At 37.1% G+C, this 27340-nt stretch overlaps 1 protein-coding gene and 1 pseudogene across 1 annotated transcript; one reads left to right on the top strand and one right to left on the bottom strand.

Moving 5' to 3' along the window:
- Positions 1-32: 32 nt before the first annotated feature.
- On the bottom strand, positions 33-2711 carry LOC125193586 (terpineol synthase, chloroplastic-like). Its single transcript, XM_048091413.2, has 7 exons — positions 2429-2711; positions 2078-2333; positions 1598-1976; positions 1286-1507; positions 927-1065; positions 593-841; positions 33-434 (listed from the first exon to the last, which is right to left on the bottom strand). The coding sequence occupies exons 1-7, from the start codon at positions 2663-2665 to the stop codon at positions 144-146; spliced, it is 1773 nt and encodes a 590-aa protein (XP_047947370.1). The 5' UTR covers positions 2666-2711; the 3' UTR covers positions 33-143.
- A 14886-nt stretch (positions 2712-17597) lies between these two features.
- Positions 17598-19354, top strand: LOC148927380 (uncharacterized; annotated as a pseudogene).
- Positions 19355-27340: the final 7986 nt, after the last annotated feature.

Here is a 27340-nt window from a genome sequence, read left to right as displayed (position 1 = left end):
TGCTTATTTATAAACAGAAAATAAACAAAAAATACTCAAATTGAAACCTTTTTGTAGAACCAACGATATGAACAGATACATTTGTGTAATTTTACTTGAATACATATTGGAATGGCTTTTAAAAAATCAAACATGTTCGACTTCTAAACAATAGATTTAAAGAACAAACTCGAAATTCGCTCCTTAATATGAGTGTTCTGAATTCCATGGCCGTCTCCAAGTTGGTACATGTATTGTGCCATTCTACCAAGATCAACAGCCTTTTTTATGAATTCTTTCGAAAAATGAGAATCTCCAACTCTTTCTTCATTCATCCTTTTCCAGCTATTCCATATTAAAAATCTTGCGTGTTCACGAGCCTCTTCAACTGAAGCTCCCGATTCCTTCATGTAGCATTGAATCGATTCTGCCACATCACCTCTTTCCATCTCATTCTAAACAAGCATTAAAAATGTGTCACGATCATATATTAAGTGTCAAGATAAACATTATACAAATTTTCCATTAGGATCGATGGAAAATTGTCATGGCCGCCCCTCAATTTTAGGTTCATTCGCGTATATATTTATATTGCGTTAAGAAGAGTACCAACCGGTGATGTTGCAAGGTCATTTGCAAGTCTCAAAATCACTGCTGGACATCGAACTAAGTCGTGATATTGGTACAAACTATCGACAGTGGTTTTCTGTATTGGAGTTGTGACGAGAAAGAATGCGTGTGACAATATCACAGGCACTGAGCTCGAAATCCATCCGTTGTTGATATATTTATCTAGTGTTGGTGTGTATCCTTGCGCGTGCCACTGAGCCTCTTGCATGAATGATTTGCATAAATCTTGCCACTGTTAACCAATAAAAATGCATTATAGAAACAAAAAAGAGATATTGAAATCGAATAGTATTGAGCTAGGGATTATGAAGTCTTACTGATTTTCTCAAATATTTAATGATGAGAATGTCTTGTTCTTTGAGAACATCGCATGCCATCTCATTTATGAAGTTGTTGAGTGTGAGAAAGCAAATTTGCATATAGTTGGGGAGTTGATTCACTGCTTCTAGATCCCATCTGAAAAAAAAGAGATGTATATAGAAAATGAATTTTAGTGGTATGTATCCATTTTGTAGCTTAAAACCATAAGATAAATAAAATTGGATCGTAATCTAGGAAGAAGAAATATGTAAATGATGGTGGAACATGCTAAAAATGTGAGAAATTAAATGCACTTTCATTTGCCTAAGATTATTGTAAAGAGTCTATAAGTTCTAGAACTTATGATGTAACTTACCTGTGAATAACATCATTGAAGAGGTGTAGTTCATCCAAGGTAGCATAGACATCGAATATATCATCGATTAGTGTAATTAAGATGTTTGCTTTGGTGGCCATGATCCTTGAATATCCATATTGAGGTTGTGAGAGTCCACCAACTAAAGTCCACAAATAACACTCCACTATTCTATCTCTTGCAAATGGTAGCTTTTCACTTAGTCTTGTTTGCTTCCACCATCTATAAATATCATTCACAAATAGTAGTAAAGTTTATGAGAGAATATGTGAGAAAGCACTACTGTTATAGATGATTAATTAATTAATATACCTGGAGATGAGTTTGAGTTCTTGTTGATGCATTGATTGAGTAATGTTGAATTCCAACTTTGCCAGCTCAAGAATTGTTGGATTCATTTCGGATCTTCTCCCATAGGCTTCAATAAACCATCTTGCATTCGGCCTTTGAGTTCTCCAATGGATTGGGAGATCCAGAGCATATCGAACCATTTCTAAAAGATTATGATCATCATCTCCTTCATCACCAATTTTCTGCAGATGTTTGGTGGCAAATACATTGGCCAACTCCAAGGTTTCTTCCCCATGTGTAAGTAGGAAAGAAGCTTCATACAATTGCAACATTCCTCTCTTATCATCACAAAGGCTCGTTTTGAAATCGCCATTCTCATTCTTGAAACAATCAAACACATCTATCATACAACAAATTAACCCCGTAAGTTCTAAGCCTCAAACAATTATATCATGTAGTAGTATATATATAGAGGAGTATATAATAAGTCATAACATGCACCTTGAGAAACTCGAAAACCATGCTCTCTAAGTAGTCTGAATTGAAGAGATGTTGAGTACAAATCCCTTTCCGTTGTATCGTCATGATAAATAGAACTCAAGATTTGAGTGATTTCTTGTTCGAAGTGATGAGATATAGCGAGCCTCTGCAGATCATCAATCAACTCCAGTCGTCGATCACCTTCCATTTCTTGGTGCAGCAACAACATCTTCGCTCGCGCAATCAGCTCAGCAACTCGCTTCGAATGTCTCTCTTCCTATAGTGATATTTAGTATTTACAAACCAATTAATTAATTTTTTTTTTATAAAAAATAGTAACTAATTAAAGATGAGAAATAAATGGTGGTGTACCGTATATTGGGTGGTGAGCGACTGAATATAGTTGAAATCCCAAAAGGAAGGTTTGTAGTTTGCAGATCGTCGAGTAGGGACTGGGACAGTCGTCGTCTGAGCGGAAGGCATAGCATTGCAACGGGTGGAGGAGCTCCTCGGCCGGGTATACAACGTAGTTGTAGCTCCGCCGTGGAAGGTGGTGTGGGCTGGCTTGTGAGGAATTGGAAGAGATATATGCATGGATAAATTAACCATTTTGGTGAATTAAGATGATTTTCTTTCTTGCTCGAAGTTGGATGTGTTCGAATTATGGTGTTACAATCTCAACTATATATAGCACTACTAGTTGCAATGGTTAGTAGATGTGGATTATTGTGGGACCATGGGTAGTTTTTTATACAAAAAGTATTGTGTAAATGTATAATGAGGTCACTCTAATAATTTTACCATTATTATAGTTTTATTAAATCAAAACCACGATTCGGGAAGGTTTTTAGGTTGCGAATTGATAATATTTTACGTAACAAACTATGGTGTTGCACTCCCAACTATATGTAATGTTGAAATGGTTAATAGATGTGGACTAACATAGACATTAGACAGTATATAAAATATAAAGTTGAAGTGCTACTTCTCCTTTTAATTTTATCTTTATAATAAAAAAAATTAGTAGTACTGTACTATATAAAAGTGTATCCCCCAGAAAAAAAAAAAAAAAAAAACAAATAGTACAAATGAACATGAATAACACATGTTTGTAGATTTTTATATTTTGAGTGGCTTATGTTTGTAGATTTGTACTACTCCATGTTTTTGTGGTTGTAGAAACAAATTAAGATGAACAACATGTTGGGAAGATTTTTATAATACGTGGCAGCCTCTGGTTATTAAGGCCACGTTTGTACGTATGCTTCATACATGTATAGAGGAAGAGATAAGAAAGGTGTGATTAATCAATCTAATGGAGTAACGTATCTATAAACCTCACATGAAGAAAGCTACATTTGTGGCCACCTTTTTGGTACCCAAATAGTAGGAATCTGCAATACCCGAAATAGTAATTCACGTTTAACTCCCTATACTACTTAATTCACGTTTAACTCCCCGGCGCTGCAACTGATATGGCAGTCGACTCGCGCAAGTTAATCTTTAATTTTTATAAATATTGCTTTCTATAAAAAAAACTTGATTTTTTTGCAAAGAATATAACTTCATTTTTAACGTGGGACGATCATAAGCCTATTTAATTGTCAAAAGTAATTTATCAAACTCTATAATAAAAATTTATATAAACAATAGAAATAAGTGCTATGCATATGACAGTAGTTTGAAAATTGTAACTACTGCTTTGCCCCAGTTCAAATTTTCATGCGACATAGTCACATGCTACAAAAATGAACTTTGATATAATATTTTTGAATTTTATTATTTTACTTTTTGATATTTTGGCATATATTGTGCTAGAGATTTAAGGTTATCTCCTAGATAATTAAGTTCAACCAAGGATAATGTGTTTGACACCGACGTACAAACAAAATAATTCCTAACAGATATCGATTCTGCTGTTCTGAAATTTGGATTTTGATTTGGGACTCATTTTGCTTAATTTATAATTAGTCTTCAGTTCTTCACACCTTTACTTTTAGGCTTTAGTAATTGATATATTTCTAGATGCCAGATTATTAATTTTTTACGTATTTAATTTATTAAATTTAGGTATTGGACCATAAATATTGTTGTCTTGTTGGTTTGTATTTGTTGTATGTTTATTTGAATTTTGAGGCATTAATTGTTAGATGCTAGATTATTAATTTTTTAGGTATTTGATTTATTGAATTTTTAGGTATTGGATAATAAATATTGTTGTCTTGTTGGTTTGTATGTGGTGTGCATTTATTTAAATATTTAGGTACGAATTGTTATATTTCTAGATGCAAGACTATTATTATTATTTTGGTATTGAATTATTTAAATCTTTATTCAAATAAATTCAAATTCAAATTACAAACCAATTGCTTCTGAACTAGAACCGGTTCTGAAATTCATGAAAAATTGTACTCTCTCTGTTCCCTTATAGTTGAGTCATTTTTCCATTTTGAAAATTCCATCATAGTTGAGTCATTTCTAACTTTTTCTGTTACTTACTTTACTCTCTCTTGCTTTATTCACTTTCTACTTTATTCTTTCTATTTTTTTTCTCTCTCTTAGTTTTTATCTATTTATTTAACACACACAATATCTCTTTCTTAAACTTTGTGCCGAAAAGTTTCGCTTCAACTATAAGGGAACGGAGGGAGTAACCGACTAACCGGACAACCAGTCCAGTTAGAACTGGAACTAGCCGAATAAGCACACCCCTACGCCTTCTTTCACTTGAACGCCTGTACGATAGGGTTTTGGAAGATATTTGAAAACCACAGTGACATCGATTTAGAGCAGCAGCCGAAATTCCTCGTGATTTAGATGAAGTTAACAAGTTCTGAATTTATCAATACTCATCAACAAGAAGTAACTCCTATTTAATTACTCAGATGCAAAGCAAAATTGCTCAACTGGACGTGTATGCTGGAAGACATTTTGCAGAATTACAACACTCATCGGCTCGAGGAGTTAGGCTTTTTTTACTGTGAAAAAAGAAGAAGAACCCAGCTTGCTAACATAAGATTTGATTTGTAGGCACGTGGAATAGCTGGCATAAAGATTTAATAGCACTACTGAACGAAAGGATGCCAGTCATCCATTCCCCTTGAGTTAACTTCAATAAATTACTTAGTAGTAATTAGTAGTAGTACTACTAATTATTATGAATGAATTTCTATATTCGATTATTTTTAAAAATTTACTCTAAATGGAGTAGAAATTATGGATGAAAATTCGTATTCGATTATTTTAAAAAATTTACTCCTTATATTAGTGACTTTATTCTACTCCTCCTGGTACTTATTAGCCTTCTTCATATGTCTTTATAGTTGATTTAAAATCTGAGTTCCCTCTTCATATCAGTGCTTCATTGTTATTTATTTTCTTTGCCTTGATTTTAATTAAGAGAACTACAAAAAATATTTAGCGAATGTTATTTGCATATTTATGGCACCTTGTAAAAATTAATATATAAAGGTATATACGAAAGTTTTAGATACTTTTTCATCGTTTTAGGACATAGTTTTATATTTTCCATTTTCTTTCCTTTAATGGATATTTTAATTTTTAATATATCCAAATTATTTATTTCTCTCTACTTCTTAAACCAATTATGATCGAATCTCTTCATTCATAATCTTTCCATGTTCTCTACGTAGAGGTGAGCATTCGGGTTTCGGTTCGGTTTTTTGCCTAAATCGAACCGAATCCGAAAAACCGAATTTAGCTGAAAATCCAAACCGAACCGAAACCGAAACCAAACTAAAAAAAAAACAAATAAACCGAAAAACTGGAATTTTTGAATTTTCAAAACTGAACCGAACCGATAAACCAAAAAAACCGAACTGAATTTTGAAATTTCGGTTTGGTTCGGTTCGGATATTCGATTTTCGATTTTTTTGCTCATTCTTACTTTGAGATCTCATTAATAAATCCAAAAGACCAAGACACTTTTTGTTATGATGGAATGAAATAAGGAGAAAATGAAATGGAAATGAGAATAGAATGAGAATGTGTGTTGAGGGGAACAATTATTAAAATTTTCAAAATTTTAATTTTATTATAAAATTTAAAAATTATAAAATTGAGATAATATTAAATTGAAATATAGTATAATATATAATATATTGTATAATGTTGTTAAAATCTAAAATAAGAAAAAAGGAAAATGATATGGCCACTCTTAGCTAAATGAAAGAAATGAATATTTTCATATGAAATAAAATGATGATTCCAAAATGAATGATGACCCCTAAGAAAATTACCAAGCAAAGGAATAAAAATAAAATGAAAGTAAGAATACCATCCATTCCATCATACCTAAAGAGTCACAACCAATCTAAATTTCTCCCTAGACCAGACTCAAATTTTCCACTATTCAAGAAATAAAGCTACAATTCCAACAAGATAAACCAATTATCTACTTATACGTTGTTAATTTTATACAATTCCTCACACCAACAATTTCTTGGCAAAAGCAAAAAACTATTCCAATGCTATCTTTGAATTCACAATATCAGTTGGCTGGTTAGTAGATTCTTAAAATTTTAAGCGGTTGTAGAAAACAAATAGTAGAAAATAACATGATCAACGTGTTTGGAAGGTTTGATGCAATAATAAATTAAAATGTTTTAATGGAAGATGCCCCTTTTAAGACGATAAGTTTGTGAGTTGTAACTTTGGCTAGTAGTCTAGTAGTGCTAGACATAAACAACAAATGTCGAAAGTTACGTGACACCCTCACATTATTAAGGCCACCTTTTTGGTGCCTATGTTTGGTACAGCCGTACGGGTAGTCATATGTTAAATTATTAGGTTGGGCCCAAATTTGAATGGCTACAACAATACCATGTACCGGCAGCTTTGCACGAACACGGAACACCAATAGAAGGGGTGGTCGGTGTTGGAGATTTCGGGATTACAAGAAGGAATACAAGAAGAACTGAAACGAAAATTACAACGGAAAATTCGAAACTAATGAACCGTAAAAGGAAATAGCCGAGTCGAGGAGGCCTCTTTCCGCAAGACGAGATACGCCCCGGTAGTGCTCTTCGGATTGGCGTTTCGTCCCCAAAGATAAAACGGCTACGTCTCTGATGAAGCAGCACCGCTATCAAATGGCTAGCCTATTTATAGGCTCAGTCCACTGCAGGGGGTCAACGGCCATAATGGCCGTCATTAATGGTAGACCGCAACGGTCGTCGGTTACGAGCTGTAACGTTCGGGCGTTACGCGCTCAGAGCTGGAGAGGCTGAGTCTAGAAGCTTAAACGGTGTGGTCTAAAAAGAACTAACTAGACCCACTAGACTTGGGCCAAGCCCGCAACAAGCCCACGACCAGGCCCAAAGACCAATTGCCAAGATCCAAGTCCAAGTCCAAGTCCAAGTCCAAGGACAAGGGCACGGGCACGGGCACGGGCACGGGCAAGAGCACGGGCGCGGGCGCGGGCTCGGGCTCGAGGCTCGAGGCTCGCGGCATGCGGCTCGCGGCGGGGCGGGCGGCGCGCGCGTGTGGGCTCTTACAGCCCATCTTAGTCCACTATAATTATTACATGTAATAATCCTTCTTATTAAATACTAGTTTAATAAGGTTGAAACTTTCAATGTGGGATAACTAACTCTCTTAATTATTCCCTAATTTCCTCTCATAGCTCATTAAGTTTGTAATTTTTGCACAACTTTAAATAATTATTTCTCACTCACCGGGAATCGGATTTGAGAAAATAAATATACCACGGTCATCTACTCCGAACGTAGATCGACGCTATATCATTTAATTTTACAAAATTAAATGTCTCGTTGAAATTATAATTGGTCAAAGTCCATTGACCGGGCATAGATTCCAACAATCCCCCACATGAGTGGAAATAGCCAAATGCAGATGCATGCAGACACAAGCTCAACCCTCGAGAGGTATATAAGCATAAGGATAGGTAGCTTTTAGCTTTGAACCTTCCATAGTCAACGCCATCGGATACACAGGCGGCCTAGTAGCGCGATGCTTTGAACTAGTCCCCCACGGCGTGCACCGAGACAATGGTGTTAACACTTAAACACCTCAACCTCATCCGTTCTCACGTTTTGTGTCCTTTGCGGCCTTGGACACCACTTTGGATTCATAAGTGTGTAATTTGAAGCGGCCACACTTCACACTTACATAGGTGATTCCTACTCAAGTATCTTGCCCTACTCGGTCTATTTGAGAACTCAATCTCCTTGAGATCCTTAGAAATCATTAAAAGTCATAGACTTATCCTCACCACAAGGCAAGTTTTCAAACACTCTATTGCTCTCTAGGGAATAGATGTCGATGAGTGTTTCTCACGAACTCTCATAGCTTAGTTTTCCCATTGAACCAAGTTCTTGGGATCTCCAGTCATCATGGTTGGGTTACCACTATAACAATTCTTTAGTTTGTGGATTTCAAACCCATTCCCTCTAGCAACTTATTCATTTGATCACGATTTAACCCTTTGGTTAGCGGATCCGCTAGATTATCTATTGACTTCACATAGTCAATTGTAATCACGCCTGTTGTGATCAAATGTCTCACGGTATTATGTCGTCGTCGAATATGTCGAGACTTGCCGTTATAGAAGCCATTGTTCGCCCTCCCGATAGCGGCTTGGCTATCACAGTGAATCAACACTGGAGGCACTGGCTTACACCAACCTGGAATATCCTCAAGGAAGTTCTTAAGCCATTCGGCTTCTTCCCCAGCTTTATCTAAAGCTATGAATTCTGATTCCATAGTTGAACGGGCTATACATGTCTGTTTCGTGGATTTCCACGAGACAGCACCACCCCCAATAGTAAAGACGTATCCACTTGTTGAAAGTGAGTCCTTATTGTCGGATATCCAATTCGCATCACAGTACCCTTCAAGTACCGGGGGGTATCTCGAAAAGTGTAGCCCATGATTTTGAGTATGTTTTAGATATCTCAAAACCCTTACAAGAGCTCTCCAATGCTCTTTGCTTGGATTACTCGTGTAGCGGCTCAACTTGTTCACGGCACAGGCAATGTCCGGTCGAGTGCAATTAGTTAAGTACATAATGCACCCAATGACCCGTGCATATTCTTCTTGTGCAACGGGTTCGCCCTTGTTTTTGCTCAAGTGAACATTGAGTTCAATTGGAGTCTTAACCGGCGCGCCATCATAGGCATTGAATTTCTTCAATATCTTCTCAACATAATGAGATTGGGTTAAGATGATTCCATCGGATGTTCTTAGAATTTTCATTCCAAGAATTACATCGGCTAGACCCATGTCTTTCATGTCAAAGTTTCTCTTTAACATGGCTTTTGTCTCGTTAACCACTTGAGTGGTACTCCCCATGATTAACATGTCATCAACGTAGAGACACACTATAACGTACCCATTATTAGTGCTCTTAATATAGACACATTTGTCACACTCGTTGATTTTAAACCCATTTGATAACATCACATTATAAGAGATAAATGCTTGCCGTAATACAACCCAAAAGAAGAAATACAGAATGTAGAAACTGAAACTAAATTACAATATAAGAATTCAAAACTATAAACCGTGTAATATGAATCTTATATATTGAAGACTCATTAATTTGCCCTGGACTTGTTCTTGTAAATAAACTCAACAAATAAACATGATAAACCAAGAAATGGAACAAGAAAAACGGATAAAAGGATAGAGGATGGATTAGTGTTATAATTTAGGTGAAGAACAAGAAAGAATTCTCAAAGGCACTTTCACATACAAACACCTAATGGCTCCACAAACTAGCAACACAAGAACTAGCAAGCATATCTTTACAATCAACCTTAGCCCGGCAAAAGAATGAATGCAACCCAAAGGAATTTGATAAGTCTTCAAAGATGAAGAAGGTGAGCTCTCAAATATGGAAAAATTATCTCTTACAAATATTCAAAAGCTGCTTGAAATGAACCCTAGCAAGAGTATTTATACTAGGAGTTAAAAAGAAGCAAAACAAAACAAGACTTGGTCAAAAAGTCATATTTCGGATAAAACACCCGACCGGGTGATTCCCACGGCTCATTTCACTCGCCCGGGTGAAGTTTCTGGACAAAATCTGATTTCTCGGCAAAAAACCCGACCGGGTGTTTTTGGGTTGGCAAAACACCCGCCCGCGCGTTTCTTTCTGCATTGCGCGGTTTTCTTAAAACGATCATAACTTCCTCATCCGGGCTCCGATTAAGGCGTGTAAGGTACTCGCGCGAAGCTCTTTTGACAATGAAGACAATGGTGGTCTTAGAAGAGAATTTGGACACCATCTTGATAGGTATATTGATGTTTGAAACAGACCCCAGCTCCGGTGTGGTTCATTGGATGCCTTCGTTCCTTCTATTGGTTTTGCGCTTCCCGGATTCACATCATCCTCTCCTTCTTTTTGAAAGGATTTGTCCTCAAATCCGGTTCTTAGATTCGTCTTTCGAACACCCGGATTCACATCATTCTCTCCTTCTTTTGAAGGATTTGTCCTCAAATCCCGATCAAGCATACCTACAAAACCAAGTAAGTCCAAATCAAATATCATAGTTCTAGAAGATGGACTAGGCTTAACAAAGGTGTAGAGAGCTATATAGCCAAGATTAAAAATCTCCATGTGGAGTATATCTAATGCATATATGGTCTCATCAATCATACCATCATTGTGATCATAAAGTAATAACGATATTGGAAAAATTCGGCCACTAGAGATTAGGAGGCTATGATCAAAGAATGAAGCTTGCACCAAGTAAGGAGCATAAGATCTACACTCTAACCATAATGCACATGTAAACTCAATATCACAAGTAATGGTACCATCAAAAAGTTTTCTCCTAACACATTTGTGCATCTCATCAAGATATTTTCCATACTCTAACAAGTCCAAAATATAAGCACATGATATGAGACACACAACTCTAACAATCCTTTTATAAGGTAATCCAAAACAAACTCATTTGTTGTAAGACCTTTGATAAAGGATCCATAAAACATGCCAACTCCATGGAAAAGTTTGATTTTTATGCAATAGTTTGATGCAGCACCGCAATCGAAACAAGCTCCGGCGAACTGGAATAAGGTGAGGGCAGAGCTTCGACAGAAGAAACTATGCAGAGAGGGAGAATGCTTATGCTGATGTTGGTCTAGCTTCTAGTTGGTGTGTATCGTCTTGGATGCTAGAATGCACAAATGACTAGACTATTTATAGGCTCCATCCACCTGCAGGGGTCAACGACTTGAATCTCGGATGTATCTAGACATGTACATCCTTTGCAAATCTAGTCAGAATCAACTTGAACAAGTTTGCAATCTAGTCTGTGCCAGCTCCAGCCTGATCACTTCGCTAGCTTGAAGTCCACCAGCTTGATCAGGGCAGTTCTACGACTTGATCAGATCTTTGGTCCAAAAAGTAATACCTTGGCGCCTAAGAGCCCAAAGACCAGGTCCAAAAAGTAATACCTTGGCGCCCAAGAGCCCAAAGACCAATTTCCAAGATCCAAGTCCACGGGCGGGGCGGGGCTCGGCTCGGCTCGGCGGGCGGCAGCGGCGCGCGCGTGTGCGCGCATGTGGGCTCTACGGCCTCACTTGATCCACTAGAATTTATTAAGTGTAGTAGAACACTTAATTTATACACCTCAAAGGAAGCCCTCACTTCCAATGTGGGACAACTAACATTAGTTGTTTGCTCCCTACATTCAAGACTCCAAGCTTACATAAAGCTCAATCGTGCTCAACTTTAATCCACTATTTCTCAGTCACTGGGAATCGGATTTGAGAAAGTGAATATACTACGATCATCTTCGCGGAACGTAGACCGATGTTGTAGCATTTAATTTTTGAAAATTAATGTCTCGTCACATTTATTATTCGGTCAAAGTTCATTGACCGGGCACATTTAATCCATGATTCCAACATCCAAATCATTTGTGCATATATGTTGAAGTTAATTATATCAAATGGAGTAACACTTTGATTCTGTTGGATTATTGATCGGAGATGACTAAGAACAGAGGGAAGAAGAAAATGAGAATTGCTAGAGAGTTCTCTGAGATAAAATCGTGTATTGAATCAAATTGGGGAAATTGCAATTACAATTAAGAAAAGCCCTAACTCCTTTCTTCAGCTGAAACTAACAGAAAAAGTAAAACAATAAATCCTACGGCTAGGATTTAATCTTCATTAGCTACATCATCGGACAGCTGTGAGACATCCACTTCACTCTCACTTAATTGCATCTAATCAATTAATCCTAAAAAATCTCCACCTTCATTGCTTAGATGGAATGATCACTGACTACACACACCAATCAGCTTAAGACAAAGTTCAAACTTCTCCTTAGCTAATGGCTTGTCAGCATATCTGCAGGGTTCTCTGCAATGTTCACCTTGAAAAGCTTGACTCTTCCTTTCTCAACTTCCTCTCTATCAAAGTATAGCCGCACATCAATGTGCTTGCTATGCTCATGAAATACTTGGTGCTTTGCCAAACTCAAAGCCCCATTGTTGTCACAGCCTATAGCTATTGCCTGTTGCTCTACCTCAAAATCAGCAACCATTTCCTTGAGCCAAAAACATTCATTCACATCTGATGTTAGAGCAATGTACTTGGCCTCTGTTGTAGATAGGACCACCATATTTTGCAAACCTGACTTCCAGCTCTCAGCAACACCATACATCGTAAAAACATAGCCGGATTAAGACTTTCTGGTGTCTATACTCCCTGCAAAATCACTGTCACACAACCCCATCAGAGCATCAGTTGTAGCATCTGCATCAGGTCTGAATAGAATTCCTAAGTTCTCAGCTCCCTTGAGGTATCTAAGCACCCATCTAAGAGATAGACAATGTTCTCTTCCATGGTTACTCATGAACATGCACATCTGGCATGGTTCCAATCGTGGCATACATCATACTCGCAACAATGTTTGCATATAGGATTGTCTGCAGCTCCAGCTTTTCTTCCATGCCTTTGGTGCTTGCTCTACTGATAATCTAAAATGCATAGCCATGGGAGTCCCTACAGCTTTGGAATCTCCCATTCTGAACTTAGAGATAATTCTGGAAATGTAGTCACTTTGATTTAGCCATATCTGCCTTTTCTCTTTGTCTATGATGATATTCATCCCCAATATCCTTCTTGCACACCCCAAATCTTTCATGTCAGAAGCAGACTTCAGATCCTTTTTCACCTCTTGTATCTCCGTCTTACAAGCACCAGCCATTAGCATGTCATCAACGTATAATAGTAGCTCGTTGAAGTCCACTCCATATTCTTGAGTGAAATCTCTAGCAACCAAACAAGCCTTGAATCTGATTTGCTCACCATCTGTAGATTCAATTTTCCTTTTGAACAACCATTTACAACTAATGATCTTCCTGCCCTCCACCTTATCAACCAATATCCAAGTATCATTTTTTTTAAGTGAATCAATCTCTTCTATCATTGCCTTTAGCCACTGATCTTTCTCTTCACACTGCATAGCTGCTGCATAGGAACTTGGCTCTGAATAACAGATGTGTTCAGCCACACATAAGGCAAAATATAGCATTTCTGAATCAAGAGACCTAGCTGGTGGTTCGATATTCTTTCTCCTGACTCTAACCCGAGCTAATTGGTAGTTTCTTAGACCATCTTGACAATCACTGTCATCAGCATGATCTCCTTCCCGTTCATCCCCAGCTCCACCTTGAGTTGTGTCATCCCTGATCTGACCATCATCAGAGTCAGAATCAGGCTCAGCTTCATCTTGAGAAGTGCTTTCTAGAATTATCTCATCATTTGGAGTTTCTTTCTGGATCTCTTCACTGACTTCCAGATTCTTGTTGTCCTTGTTGAGTGGCATCACATTCTCCACAAAGACCACATCTCTATGCTTCTCAGGCTCAATACACCCAAGCCTATAGCCTTTAACTCCAGCCTCATACCCTATTAGAATCACTGTGGCTTATAGATAGTAGAGATTTCCTCTCCTTTCTCCCTGCATAACCAATTCCCCATCTTTCTTGATGATCATCTTCCCCTCAAAGGACTCAAATGAACATCCCTTGTGTTCAAGCAACCCAAGTGATATGAGGTTCCTCTTAACTTCAGGAATCAGCCTCACATCACTCAAGATTTTAATGGAGCCATCAGCCAGCTGCAATCTCACACTCCCGACTCCTTTAACCGAACAAACTTGATTGTTTCCAAGAACCACAGATCCACCACTCGTAGTTTCATCAAATGACTCAAACCAGTCTATGTTCGGACACATATGAAAACTCACCTTTCATCATCACATTCAGCACCTGAGGGACTTCATTCTCTTGCACATGATCAGAGCTGGTAGTCCCCTGCGTCGCTTCCTGCGCTTGTTTTTTTTTTCAAGCGTAGCAATCCTTTTTTAAATGACTCGGATTCTCGGAGAATGTAATCTCCTTATCACAACCATACAAGATCGCATCTCTCAGCTGGTCATAGGAGTCAGGCAGCGCATTGAGGGCCAAAATAGCCTTATCCTCATCACTCACCTTGACATCACAGGCCACCAAATCATCTACAGCCTTATTAAAATCCTCCAGCTGCTCAAGAATTGATTTATCACCAAAAAAACCATAGGAATATACCCTTATTTTCATGTATAATCGATTAGCCAGATACTTACTACAATAGATCTCATCTAACCTCTCAAGAATCTCAGCTGCGGTCTTCTGCTCCTGAATTTCTCTCAAAACCTTATCACCAAGGCTCAAGATAGCCACACCATAGGCCTTGGAGCTGCATCTCAGCCAGCTTCGCCTGTGCCTTCTCATCCAGAACAGGTGCCTTCCATGTGCTCTGGGGATCAGACTTCTCCAAGACCGCTGCGCATCCCTTATCGATCAAAATTGCTTTAATCTTCATCTTCCATAGGCAGTAGTCGTTCTTCCCATTGAATTTGTTTGACTCCAAAAGCAACGCCATTCTCGAACAGATCTCCGACTTCTTCCAACGATTCTCCTCCCTTCCCACAGACGGCGCCACTTGTTGGATTATTGATCGGAGATGACTAAGAACGGAGGGAAGAAGAAAATGAGAGTTGCTAGAGAGTTCTCTGAGAGGAAATCGTGTATTGAATCAAATTGGGGAAATTACAATTACAATTGAGAAAAGCCCTAATTCCCTTCTTAAGCTGAAACTAATAGAAAAAGTAAAACAATAAGTCCTACGACTAGGATTTAATCTTCATTAGCTACATCATCGGACGGCTCTGAGACAGCCACTTCACTCTCACTTAATTGCATCTAAGCAATTAATCTTAACAGATTCTATCGGAGGGACGCCGACCTCTTTAATTAATTCCTAGTTTAACTCATTTTTTCTTCTTCTTTTGCTATTCATTTGGCTGATCTTCTTGCTTTAGTACTCCATAGTCCATACTAATATACATTAAAAACCGCATGTATCTTTTCTTTTGTTAATAAAAAAGTATAGTACTATTGTCTCTCTTTGCTAGGGGTGTGCATTCGGATTTCAGTTTGGTTTTTCTTCCAAATCGAACCAAACCCGAAAAACCGAATTTAGGCTAAAACTGTAACCGAACCGAAACCGAAAACCGAAAAATCGAAAACTGAAAAACCGAAAACCGAACTTAAAAGCCCGAATTAAACCAAAAAACTGAAATTATATAAAAAAACCGAAAACACAAAGATGGAAGTGATGATACATCCTCTGCCGGACAAGAAGGAGAAGAAAATTCAGATCCCTGACATACTTGGATTTTGCTTGGTTTTAGAGAGTAATCTTGCATGGTTTTGATCACATTTCGTCTATTATCGGATATGATTATGATTACTTCTCCATTATTTTGGTATTTGACCATTTTGTAAAGAATGTGTAGAAAAATGTACAAAACAAGTGGATGTGCAATATCCTTAGTTCGAGACAGTTTTTCTGGAGATTTCGAAGTCCAATCAGCCCGTAATTCATACCATTCTCTTCGTCTTCGAAAGAGCTTCATGTGGGTATCTTACACGCCTCAATCGGAGTCTTGTAGAAGAAGTTATGGCCATTAGACGAACACTTCCCAATCCAGTGAAAATGCCCGACTTAGGGAAGAAAACGCCCGGTTTGAGAAGAAAACGCCCGGGGACAGACTAAACACCCGGTTTGAGAAGAAAACGCCCGGGCACGGCGCCCGGGCGGGTTTTTTGCTTTATATATATGTGCAGCGCCTAGGGTTCACGGATTCAGGCCCATCCGCCTCCTACACCATTCTTCCGCCTCCAAACATCCATATACATTAATTTTCTCCAAGAGCAAGAGGAGGGCGATTGAGAAGAGTTCAACCATCAAGACGAAGGATTCTCAACCCCCAATTCATCTCCGGGACATTTAGTATCAATTTACTTGTGTTTTCCATATTTTCTACCGATGATTTTGTTGAATTCTTGTTAAACATGAGTAGCTAGATACATTTGTGCAGCTTTGGGTGAAGATTACTTTGAATATGTTTAGATTTAATTGAATTGAACCTTCGCCTAGCTCTTGTGGTTATTTTGCTTGTTCTTGTGCTTTTATTGTTCTTTTGTTTGGCCAACTTTAGAACCATGCCCGTTTAACTAGATTAATCGAGAGATAGCTAGTTTTATGTGGTAAAAGGAACAAGTACAACACATGGTTTATCTACACTCAAGAGAGGGGACCCTATGTGAGGGGCTTAAGTCTTAGGAACTTAAGGAATTAGAATCTAATCTATTGGAAGGAGACTTTGATAGTTAGAATATAATCAATTGGGTAGGTGCACTCGAGAGAGGGCTTATCCTATGGTAGCGACTTTCCTAATAATCCTAGAGACAAAAATAGGTGAATCGATCTTTTAATGTTATGCTTGGCTCATGTAGTTATTTTTTCATTCCCGCGCCTTTAGATTCATTGGATTAGCTACTCGTTTGAATGCATCTTTACATTGTTACAATATACGAGAGTTGATTAACAAATGTGTGATTTGGGAGTGGACAACACCTTAATCAATATCATCCGAGAGGAGTGAGGTTTTGCGTGAGGATATAAATCTCAGGAGCCTTTTGGAGTTGTATGCTTACACTATAAGGAGACTTTGGGCCTAGCATGCAACCTACAAGTCATGTGCATTCGAGAGAAGGCATGATCTTACCTTCGTGATAGCTTAGTAACTCTTGAGACCCCAGTCGGCATAGCTCGAAGACTTAGAGGTTTAGTGAGATTAATCAAGACTATAACATTGTAGTTGGATCCCAAAGCTCTACTCTTTCTCCACTTTCTCTTCAATTCACTCATCTTCATTTTATTTACTTTGTTTTGATTCATTGTTCTTAGGATTTAGATACAAAAACCCAATCTTCGGTTGTCTAAATAGCGAATGATCTTGATTCGAGGTACTTAAGCACTTAATTAGTCTCTGTGGATACGATACTCTTGACTTGCCTATACTACGATAGCCCCGTACACTTGCGGGTAATATCGTGGTAAAGATAGAGATTACTACTCTAGATTTTATTGCTTTAATTTTTGTTTTTATTTTTGAGCTCTCAGATCTGTGTTGGCTTTTTCAGGTTGTATGCAAACACGCTCTAAGGGTTTACCTTTAGAGCCTATCGATCTTGAAATCGAAGCATCCAACAGAAGGAGAAACGCTTTGAAGAGGCTAAATCAGCGGATCCGAGTTTCTTCTCCGGTCCAGAGACGGTCACCTTCACCAGTTCAAGAAACACCGTCACCTACCCCCATCACCAGTTCACTCTCCTGTTCAGTTTGAGTCACATCCTCCTTTTCTGATGGACGGAGGAAACGGGGGGTAACAATGGGAATAACAACCCACCACCTCATCTAACGAATGCTCAGCTTCAAGAGCAACTCGCAGCATTGCAGAGGCGGTTAGATCAAGGGCAGAATGGAATACCAGTGCAGAATATGTTTGCCTATAATGGGGTGTCAAATCCAGTAATTGTTAGCAACAACGTGGATGCTAACAACTTCGAGCTCAGGAGGGGGCTCCTTCAGAGGGTAGAGAACAATGTTTTTAGAGGCCGATCCACGGAGGATCCTAACAAACATATCACCAAGTTCATCCAGATCTGCAACACGATGAAAATCAATGGAGTTTCAGATGAACAGATCAAATTGAGGGCATTTCCTTTTTCTCTAGAAGATGACGCCCGGGATTGGCTGGAAAATCTGGAGCCCAACTCCATCCGTATATGGAATGCATTGATGGAAAAATTCTTAGCAAAATACTACCCTCCGAGTGAAGCTTTGAATAGGCAATCAGCGATTTTAGCATTTGAGATGACTCCTCAAGAGAGTATCCAAGGAGCGTGGGAAAGGTTCAAGGGCCTTTTGAAACGGCGCCAAAAACTTGACTCGATTTATTTTAAACACGAGAATTACCCGCAAGTGTACGGGGGCTAGTGTAGCAATAAACAAGTACGAGTATCGTATCCACAGAGATAAATTGTGCAACTCAAGTACCACGAACCGATTTTGACTACTATCTAGAAAATCCGTAAAGGTTGGTTTTGATTTTGAAAAACAATTAAACATAAACAAGATAAAAGCACGCAACAAAAGACGAGTTTCAAATAAGAGAACAAGGTAGAGCCTTGGATCCAACTACAACGACCACGATGTGAACAACTCAACAACTTCGATTACCCATTTGAAGTCTCTAGGATTACTAGGAAAGCCGCTAGTCTAGACTAAGCCCTCTCTCGAGTGCACTTAACCAGTTGATTAATCATTAATATTGAAGTCTCCTTCTAATACGTCACAATTAACTCCTTAAAACAAAAGGCTCAAGCCCTCACTCTAGAATTCCTTCTCTCGAATGCAAATTATCTAGGTGATGTTCATTCTTTTATCAATCCTAATTAGGTATCTCTCGATTACTCAAAACTAAGTAAACAAACCCAATTGGTAGCTAAGCAATTGAATTGAAAAGGCACAAGAATGGAACAAAAAATCACAAGAGCAAAGGTAATCAAAAGCGTTCATTGTAGTGTTCACCAAAACTCTACAAAAGATTTAGCTACTCATATTCAATGCAAATTCACAAGAGAAATCCATGGAAAGTGAATTGAACATAGGAAAACTAATAGAGGTACTCCCAAAGGTGAATTGAATGGGCAAATCATCTTCGTCTTCAATCCCCAATCTTCCAAACCAGATTCTTCCGACGACGAAACCGAGGCTGGTTCCTTCTCCAACGAAGCTGAAAATCGCCAAACCCTAGAAAATCTGAAATCCCCAATCCCACAGCACAAATTCGATCTGAAATCGGCCTCGAGAGGTGACGAATTGGATTCCGACGCCGATTAGAAATGAATCCCTTCTCCCACGAAGCTGAAAATCGCCGGACCCTAGAAAATCTGAAATCCCCAATCCCACAACCCAAATTCGATCTGAAATCGGCCTTGAGAGGTGATGAATTGGATTCCGACGCCGATTCAAACGAATCCCTTCCAATTACACGATGCAGCCGATGGAGGGGCGACGGTTTGGTGCCTGGTGGTGCAGAGGTGGCGGGATTTAGGGTTACAGTGTTAGAGAGAGGAGGAGGCAGAGTGAACAACGATAGTTGAATATGATGTTTCAATTTAGGGTTTTAATTTTGAGAATAATTAAATACTACCGTATAAATATATATAAATAATTAAATATAATTCAGTTTTTCGATTATTCGGTTTTTTTTTCTACCGAACCGAAAAACCGAACCGAATCAAAAAACCAAAAAAACCAAACCGAATTTCAAAATTTTGGTTTGGTTCGGTTCGGATATTCGGTTTCCGATTTTTTTGCTCACCCCTACTCTTTGCTCAATTAAATTCTACTATCAATCTACAATCAATAATCAATATCTAGTATCTTTTCTTTTGTTACTAAAAAATTACTATAGAACTAATACTCCCTTTGTCCCAACCAATGTTTTAAAAAACCGGACCAGTAAGTGAACCGGCGAGGCTACTGGTTCACGGTTTAACTGGTCTGACCGGTCGAACCACTGGTTGGACCGGAATACTGTAGCAATAATATATTTATTACATAAAAATATATAATGTATATTTAAATAAAATAGAATTTAAAATTAAAATCCAAAATACTTATCCTAGCTCAATTCCTACATATTTATGTAGTTGAAGTTAATATTATGTATTTATAATTGAATAAAAAAGCATGCATCTTGTATATATATTTTTTTACAATTGAATAAATAAGAATGCAGGCCTCTAGTACACTAAGCCCATACGACACTTACCACTTTTCTTAAATACCCTAACCCTATTTTTCAATCCCCCCAACCCGCCGTCTTTCAAAAATCGTCCCCCTCCCATCTCCATTTTGAAACCCACACAGCCTCCTTGTTTTGAGATATTCTTCCATGTTGTTAAGCCTTTTTAAATCCTCTTTAGTTTTTTATTCTTTCACTCAATCTTGTGATGTTCACTAATCTAGATATACAATTTTTCGATCCATTAATAAGTAAGTTTGAACATTATTGTTTTTTATTTTGAGGGGGCTATGAAGAAAGGGAAGAAAAGATGCAGTGGGAAAGGTATTATCCATCTGAGAGTAGCAGAATCGAAGATTCGCGACGGCAGCAGAATGTGATTTTCAGAAAATATTTCAAAAACTGGTTCAACCGGTCGGCGGTTTCCGGCCCGACCGGCTGATTTTGCCGGTCTAAAACGGCTCAACTAGTCGACGGCTTAAATGACCAAATCGGTCCGGATAGCCTGCCGGTTCGCGGCCCGACCGGTCGAACCGGCCGGTCCGATCTGGTTTTTAAAACACTGGTCCCAACTAAGTTGAATCAAAATTTTAGGGTACAGAAATTAAGAAATTATGTTGAAAAGTAGAGAAAATTAAAGAAGAAAAAATAAAATGAAATTAAAGTATATGATGAAATAAAGTAAGAGTAATTGAATGTTTTTGTTTTTTATTAAAAAAAAAAATTACTCAACTTAGTTGGAACATGTTAAAAAGAAATATGACTCAATTTAATTGGAATTGATGGAATATATTAAGAGGAGCTAAGTCTCTATTTGCTCAATTAACTTTATCAATCTACAATCAATAATCAATATCTAGTATGACTTTGTTTGAAGCTATGTCACGTTTATCTTAATTAATAGTACTACTAAATAGAATAATTTGTGACAATGAATGTCATTGATGCAGAGAAAGGATAAATGGGCACATTCTGAAGGACGATTGTGGACGTCGGAAATTGGCCCATTAGAATTCAATAATACTCGTGGAAAATATTTTATCTCACGCTTCAAGATGTGGACATGACTAAACGCGTTTTAAAATTTGTATATTCAAATTAACATTTCTGTTAGAGTGAACTACAAAAATGGTCTCTGGACTATGGGTTTATCTCGCCCATAGTCCCTGGACTTTAAAAATATCGCCAGTAGTCCCTGGACTAAGGGTTTATCTCGAAATTGGTTCTTTTGGCTTTTTTTGGTACGAAAATACCCTTTGATATTATTTTGGGGGGTTTGGGCAATTTGGTCTTTTTACACTTTTAACATTTTAAATCTGATATTATTTTAGTTATATACTAACTTTGATATTATTTCAAAATTATCATTCTTCTTCCATTTTGTTATCCTTCACTGAATTTGTTTTTTTTTTTTTCAATATTAGATTTAATTTTATAAAATTAAATTTAATATTTAGATTTTTAAATATCAATAAATATTTTTAATGAAAACTATTAATTCATGGACACTATAAATATTGATTAACTATTAATTTTTGTTATTTAATATAATATTCAATTGAATTGAAGAAGTATAGAAAAATAATATTAATCATGATGGAAAAATAAGAGTTATTCTATTTAGCCTCCGTTCGGTTGTTATAATTGCTTGTGATTAAATATTATGAAGTTGACTAAAAATTTGATCCTACTTAAAATTTTATATAGGAGTATTTTTGTTGAAATTTTCTAGTAAATTTTGATTGTTTTCAAATTAATAAACGAAAATTATATTAGTCTTACATTAGATGCATATTTATTTCAGAATAAATTGTGTTATAGTCTATTTATGATTAAAGCTAATTAAATATTGATTAAAACTAGGCATTGTCATACCTTATTGATTACATAGTACTATACACTATCAAATATTGATTATAACTATTAATTTTTGCTATTTAATAATTTTTATAATTAAAAAAATTTATTGATATTTAAAAATTAAAATTTAAAATTTTGTAAAATTAAATCTAATATTGAAATAAAGAAACAAAGTGAAGGATGACAAAAGGGAAAAAGGATGATAAATTTGAAATAATATCAAAGTTAGTACATAACTAATATAATATCAGATTTAAAATGTTAAAAGTGTAAAAAGACCAAATTGTCCAAACCCCCCAAAATAATATCAAAGGGTATTTTCGTACCAAAAAAAGCCAAAAGGGCCAATTTCGAGATAAACCCTTAGTCCAGAAACTACTGACGATATTTTTAAAGTCCAGGGACTATGGGCGAGATAAACCCATAGTCCAGGGACCATTTTTGTAGTTCACTCTTTCTATTATGACAGCTTTGGTAGTGCAAGGATTATGAGTTAATTAATATTTATTTAAAATTTAAAAAATTTGAAGCAACTTTACATGCCAACAAATTATATGAACAAACACACTAAAATTGACTCACTTGACTCCTCTTTCTATAAATGAGGAGTCAAATTTTCCATGTAATTTCTGTCCATAATCTTTGGCAATCGATTGAGAAACGCCGATTTTTATTTGAATTAAAGTTGACCAAAATATTTGAAATATTCTTTAATTCTAAGAATAAAACGATAATTTATTTGAATTAAAGTTGACCTCAATATTTAAAATATTCTTTAATTCTAAGAATAAAACGATAAGAACATAGTCTAAAACAAATAATATCAACTAATATGAGTTCGGGTATACATGGTTGAATCATCGTTAACTATCTTTATTATCTCAACACTAGGAATATTGATGAGAACAATGTGTGCAGATGAAAATAGAGTGAGGAACAAAAAGTTGGCAATTGAATTTCAAGTGCCCGTGGAAACTAGAAAACATGAGAAAAATTTGCGCAATTACTATGTATACGTGGCCTATATATAGTTTGTCCTAAAAATATATAATTGGTCTTACGGGGAGCATTAGAGCGCATCCTTAATCAGAGTCGCAATGTACACCCAATCTCATTAAGTTGTAGATGGATTTCTCATTTCTGCAAATTGCATTTTAATTATAGACAAATTGCATTTTATCTAATTAAGTTTTGCATTTTAATATAAATTGTCTACAATGCAAAATAAACTATATATAAATGCAATCCAACTGCATATAAAATGCAAATTAAACAGTTTATACCTAAAATGCAAAACTCAACCTAAAAAGATGCAATCTGTCTATAACTAAACTGCAATCTGCCAAAATTTATTTATAACTTCTACAAATATATATTATATTTTAAAGTTTACAATACTGCATGTTTCGTGATATATGACAGCATAAGATTAGATGTACAATATAACTTTAAAAATCCATTCTTCATAGTTTAAATCTGGATAGGCTCGGAAACAAGAGAAGCATTTGAGGTTGGGGATAATGGGCCGCCACTTAGGATAATAATTTATTGGGCTTATGGTAGCCTCTAAAATAAATTCATAATGCAGATTAACTTTAGGTTTGATGTCCAGTTTAGGGTAATCAAACGAAATGCGGCGAATCAGGAACATCATTTGTCAAAGATGTGTGTTAGTAAAAGAAAGAAAGAAAAATTATTATTTAAGTGGCAATTTAAAGTAATGTTACCTGATGGTGATGCTCATTATTAATTTCTAATGATAATCTAATTTGTAAATAAGATGATATATAGTGGTATAGAGATATGGAAATTTTTTAATGTCAACTAATTTTATGAGATTGGACGAAAAAATAAAAAAAAAGACTACTTATATGGAACAAATTGCGTGTAACATAATAAAAATTTGAGATTGACGTAACTAAAAGCTATTGCAATAGATAAGTGATAGAAACTCAAAAATATACTATATTAATTATATTATTATAAGATGATGTATTGTGGTATTGAGTTGTGGAATTTTCTCATAAATGGCTATTAACTGATTTAATGAGAAGGACGTAAATGGCTATTAACTGATTTAATGAGAAGGACGAAAATAACAAAAAAAAAGACTACGTGCATGAGACAAATTGCGTGTAAGATAAATGAAAATTTTAATACTCCATCTCTCCCATTAAAAATAAAAGTTTTTCTTTTTTATTGTCCCATTAAAAATGAAAACGTTCCCTAAAATAGAAACATCTCTATCTTTAATTTTTCATCTCTCTTACTTTACTATTTCATCATTCACTCACAAAATAACACTACATAAAAACTCATGTCGATTCTCAAATGTTGCATATTTAATGAGACGGAGGTAGTATTTGCGTAACAGAAAGCTATTGCAGTACGTGCTGGGGATTGGTGCCCCTTGCACAAAGGAAGACATGCATAAACAAATAAATCAGATCTACAGATCTATTTGACCGATTATGGGATTAATTATCTACATGTTAAACAATCAGATTGCATTCAAGAACACAAATAATTCATGTAAAATGAATTAAATCCCTAATTCATGAATTTCCTACGGTTTAGAATTACCGATCTTGTTGGGGGTGGAACTAACAAATAGTTAAGAGTTGAGGACTAAAGTGAAATAAAACAAGAAGTTGATTTCAAATTAAGGCCTCAACGGATTCTGTTTTGGGAGTTGAGTGAGCTAATCTCTGCAGCTCGAAGCTTCGGATAAAAGGGAGCAGCTCACGCCTACACTTTTCTTCAGTTAGAAATTGAGAGAGAAATCAAGAGGGAAAACACTATCTTGGTGAGGTTCGCATTTGTTCCTACTGTGAGTGTAGAGAGCGAGTTGTATGTGAGCTTGAGTGTTCTTGATGTTCTCAATTGTTTGTAGTTCTTGTTGTGATTTCTTTGGAGTGTTTGAATAAAGCTTGGATCACCTTCTCCGTGGACGTAGGCATTTTACGGCCGAACCACGTAACTCTTCTTGTTGATTCTTTTTCTTTGTTTTCGATTTGTTGCGATTGTGTTATTCGAGAATCGGAGCGCGATTCACAAATTGGCGCCGTCTGCGGGAACTTTAAGGGTTTTCAATCGTTTGCAATGTCGACAGCTAAGTTCGATTTGGAAAAATTCACCAGGAAGAATGATTTGGGATTATGGAAACTCAAGATGAAGGCGGTTATGATGCAGCAAGGGTTGTGGGAAATCTTGAAGGGAGGAGATGCTCCCCCTACGGAGGAAGGAGATGGTAAGGCTACGGCGAAGAATCAAGAGCTGCAAGACAAAGCCTACAACACTCTGATTTTGAGTCTAAGTGATAGAGTTTTGAGAGAGGTTTCGAAGGAGGAATCTGCTGCGACAGTGTGGGCTAAACTTGAGTCTATATACCAGACCAAGTCACTGGCAAATAGGCTCCATTTGAAGCAAAAGCTATTCACCTTCAAGATTTCAGAATCTAAGAGCATTCTTGAACAGTTGGAAGATTTTGGCAAGTGTATAGATGATCTGGAAATGATTGAGGAGAAAATCAAAGATGAGGATAAGGCATTGATGCTCCTCAACTCTCTGCCCGCATGTTTTGAGCAGTTCAAGGGTGCAATCTTGTTGGGCAGAGACTCCAAAGTCACATATGAAGAAGTATACTCGGCCTTGAAGTTGAAGGAGATACAGAAATCAAGATCTAAATCTGTTGATGCAGCTGCTGAAGTCTTAAGTGTAAAGGCTGATTCCAAGAAAGTTGGGAAGAAGAAATCTCAAAAGAAACAACAACCATGGAAGGAGAAACAAGGTGAGGGAAAGGAAACGAGGTCCTGCCATCACTGCAAGAAGCCCGACCACATCAAGAAGGATTGCTATGCATGGAAAAGGAAGCAGGCAGAGGCTGAAAAGGCTACTGACACGGCTGATGTAGTTGAAGGCATAGAGACTGGTCAGATCATGAATGTCACTGATAAAGGCATCATGGATTCTTGGATCATGGACTCAGGAGCCAGCTTCCATATGACATCTAACAAGAGTTGGTTTATGAATCTTGAAGAGGCTGAGGGATATGTGACTCTGGGCAACAATCATACATGTGAAGTAAGAGGGATAGATGTATGATGGTTCAATCAAGATCTTATCTGAGGTCAGATATATTCCTGCAGTAAAGAGAAATTTGATCTCATTGGGGTCACTAGAAAGGAAGGGTTTCCATTTCAGTTCTGGGGATGGAAAGATGATAGTTTACAAGGGCAACACCACATTCATGTTGGCCAAGAGAGTGCACAATCTATATTACCTTGATGCTGAAATTATCAATGGAGAGGTGAATCTCACTGAAAAGGCAGATAGGAGAATATGGCACATGAGACTTGGACATGTAGGTGATGCAGGTCTGAAGGAATTGGAGATTAAAAGGATAATCCCTGCTCTTGATGGAGGATCTGGAGAGAGCATGGCAGGATGTGAGGAATGCATACTGGCCAAGAGCAAGAAGCTAAGCTTTCCTAAGGCCAAGCACTGCTCCAAGGCCCCACTAGACTATGCCCACAGTGATGTCTGGGGTCCAGCACAGACACAAAGCATAGGTGGAGGCAGGTACTTTCTCTCTATTATAGATGATTACTCCAGGAAACTATGGCTATATGTGATGAAAGATAAATCTGAGGCATTCTCTAAGTTTCAAGAGTGGTGTTCTGAGGTAGAATCTGAGAAGTCTAGTCACTTGAAATGTTTGAGAACAGACAATGGTTTAGAGTTCTTGTCTTCTGAGTTTGATAAGTATTGTAAGAAGAAAGGGATCAAAAGACATAGGATAGTGCCTAGCAACCCACAATAGAATGGGGTTGCTGAGAGAGCAAATAGAACCATACTAGAAAGGCTGAGATGTTTGCTTTTTGCCTCTGGTATGCCAAAGAGTTTTTGGGCTGAGGCTGCAGCCACAGCTGCAACATTGATAAACAAATGTCCTTCTTCTGCTATAGAATTTGATACACCAGATATGATATGGTATGGTTCTCAGGGAGACTACAACAAACTAAAAGTTTTTGGATGTAGAGCCTATGCTCATGTGAGGCAGGGCAAGTTAGAGGCCAGGGCCATCAAATGTGTGATGCTTGGGTATCAGAAGGGGTAAAGGGTTATAGGCTGTGGTGTACTGAACCTGGGAATGGCAAAGTAATCATCAGCAGAGATGTGATTTTCAAAGAGCAAGAAATGCCTTTTTTGAAGAA

This window comes from Salvia hispanica, chromosome 4, assembly GCF_029641045.1.
Source record: "Salvia hispanica isolate PSC_SH4W2 chromosome 4, Shi_PSC_v1, whole genome shotgun sequence".
Classification (NCBI taxonomy): Eukaryota; Viridiplantae; Streptophyta; class Magnoliopsida; order Lamiales; family Lamiaceae; genus Salvia; species Salvia hispanica.
The sequence above is the reverse complement of the archived record's forward strand: the minus strand, read 5'-3'. Positions and strand labels throughout refer to the sequence as shown.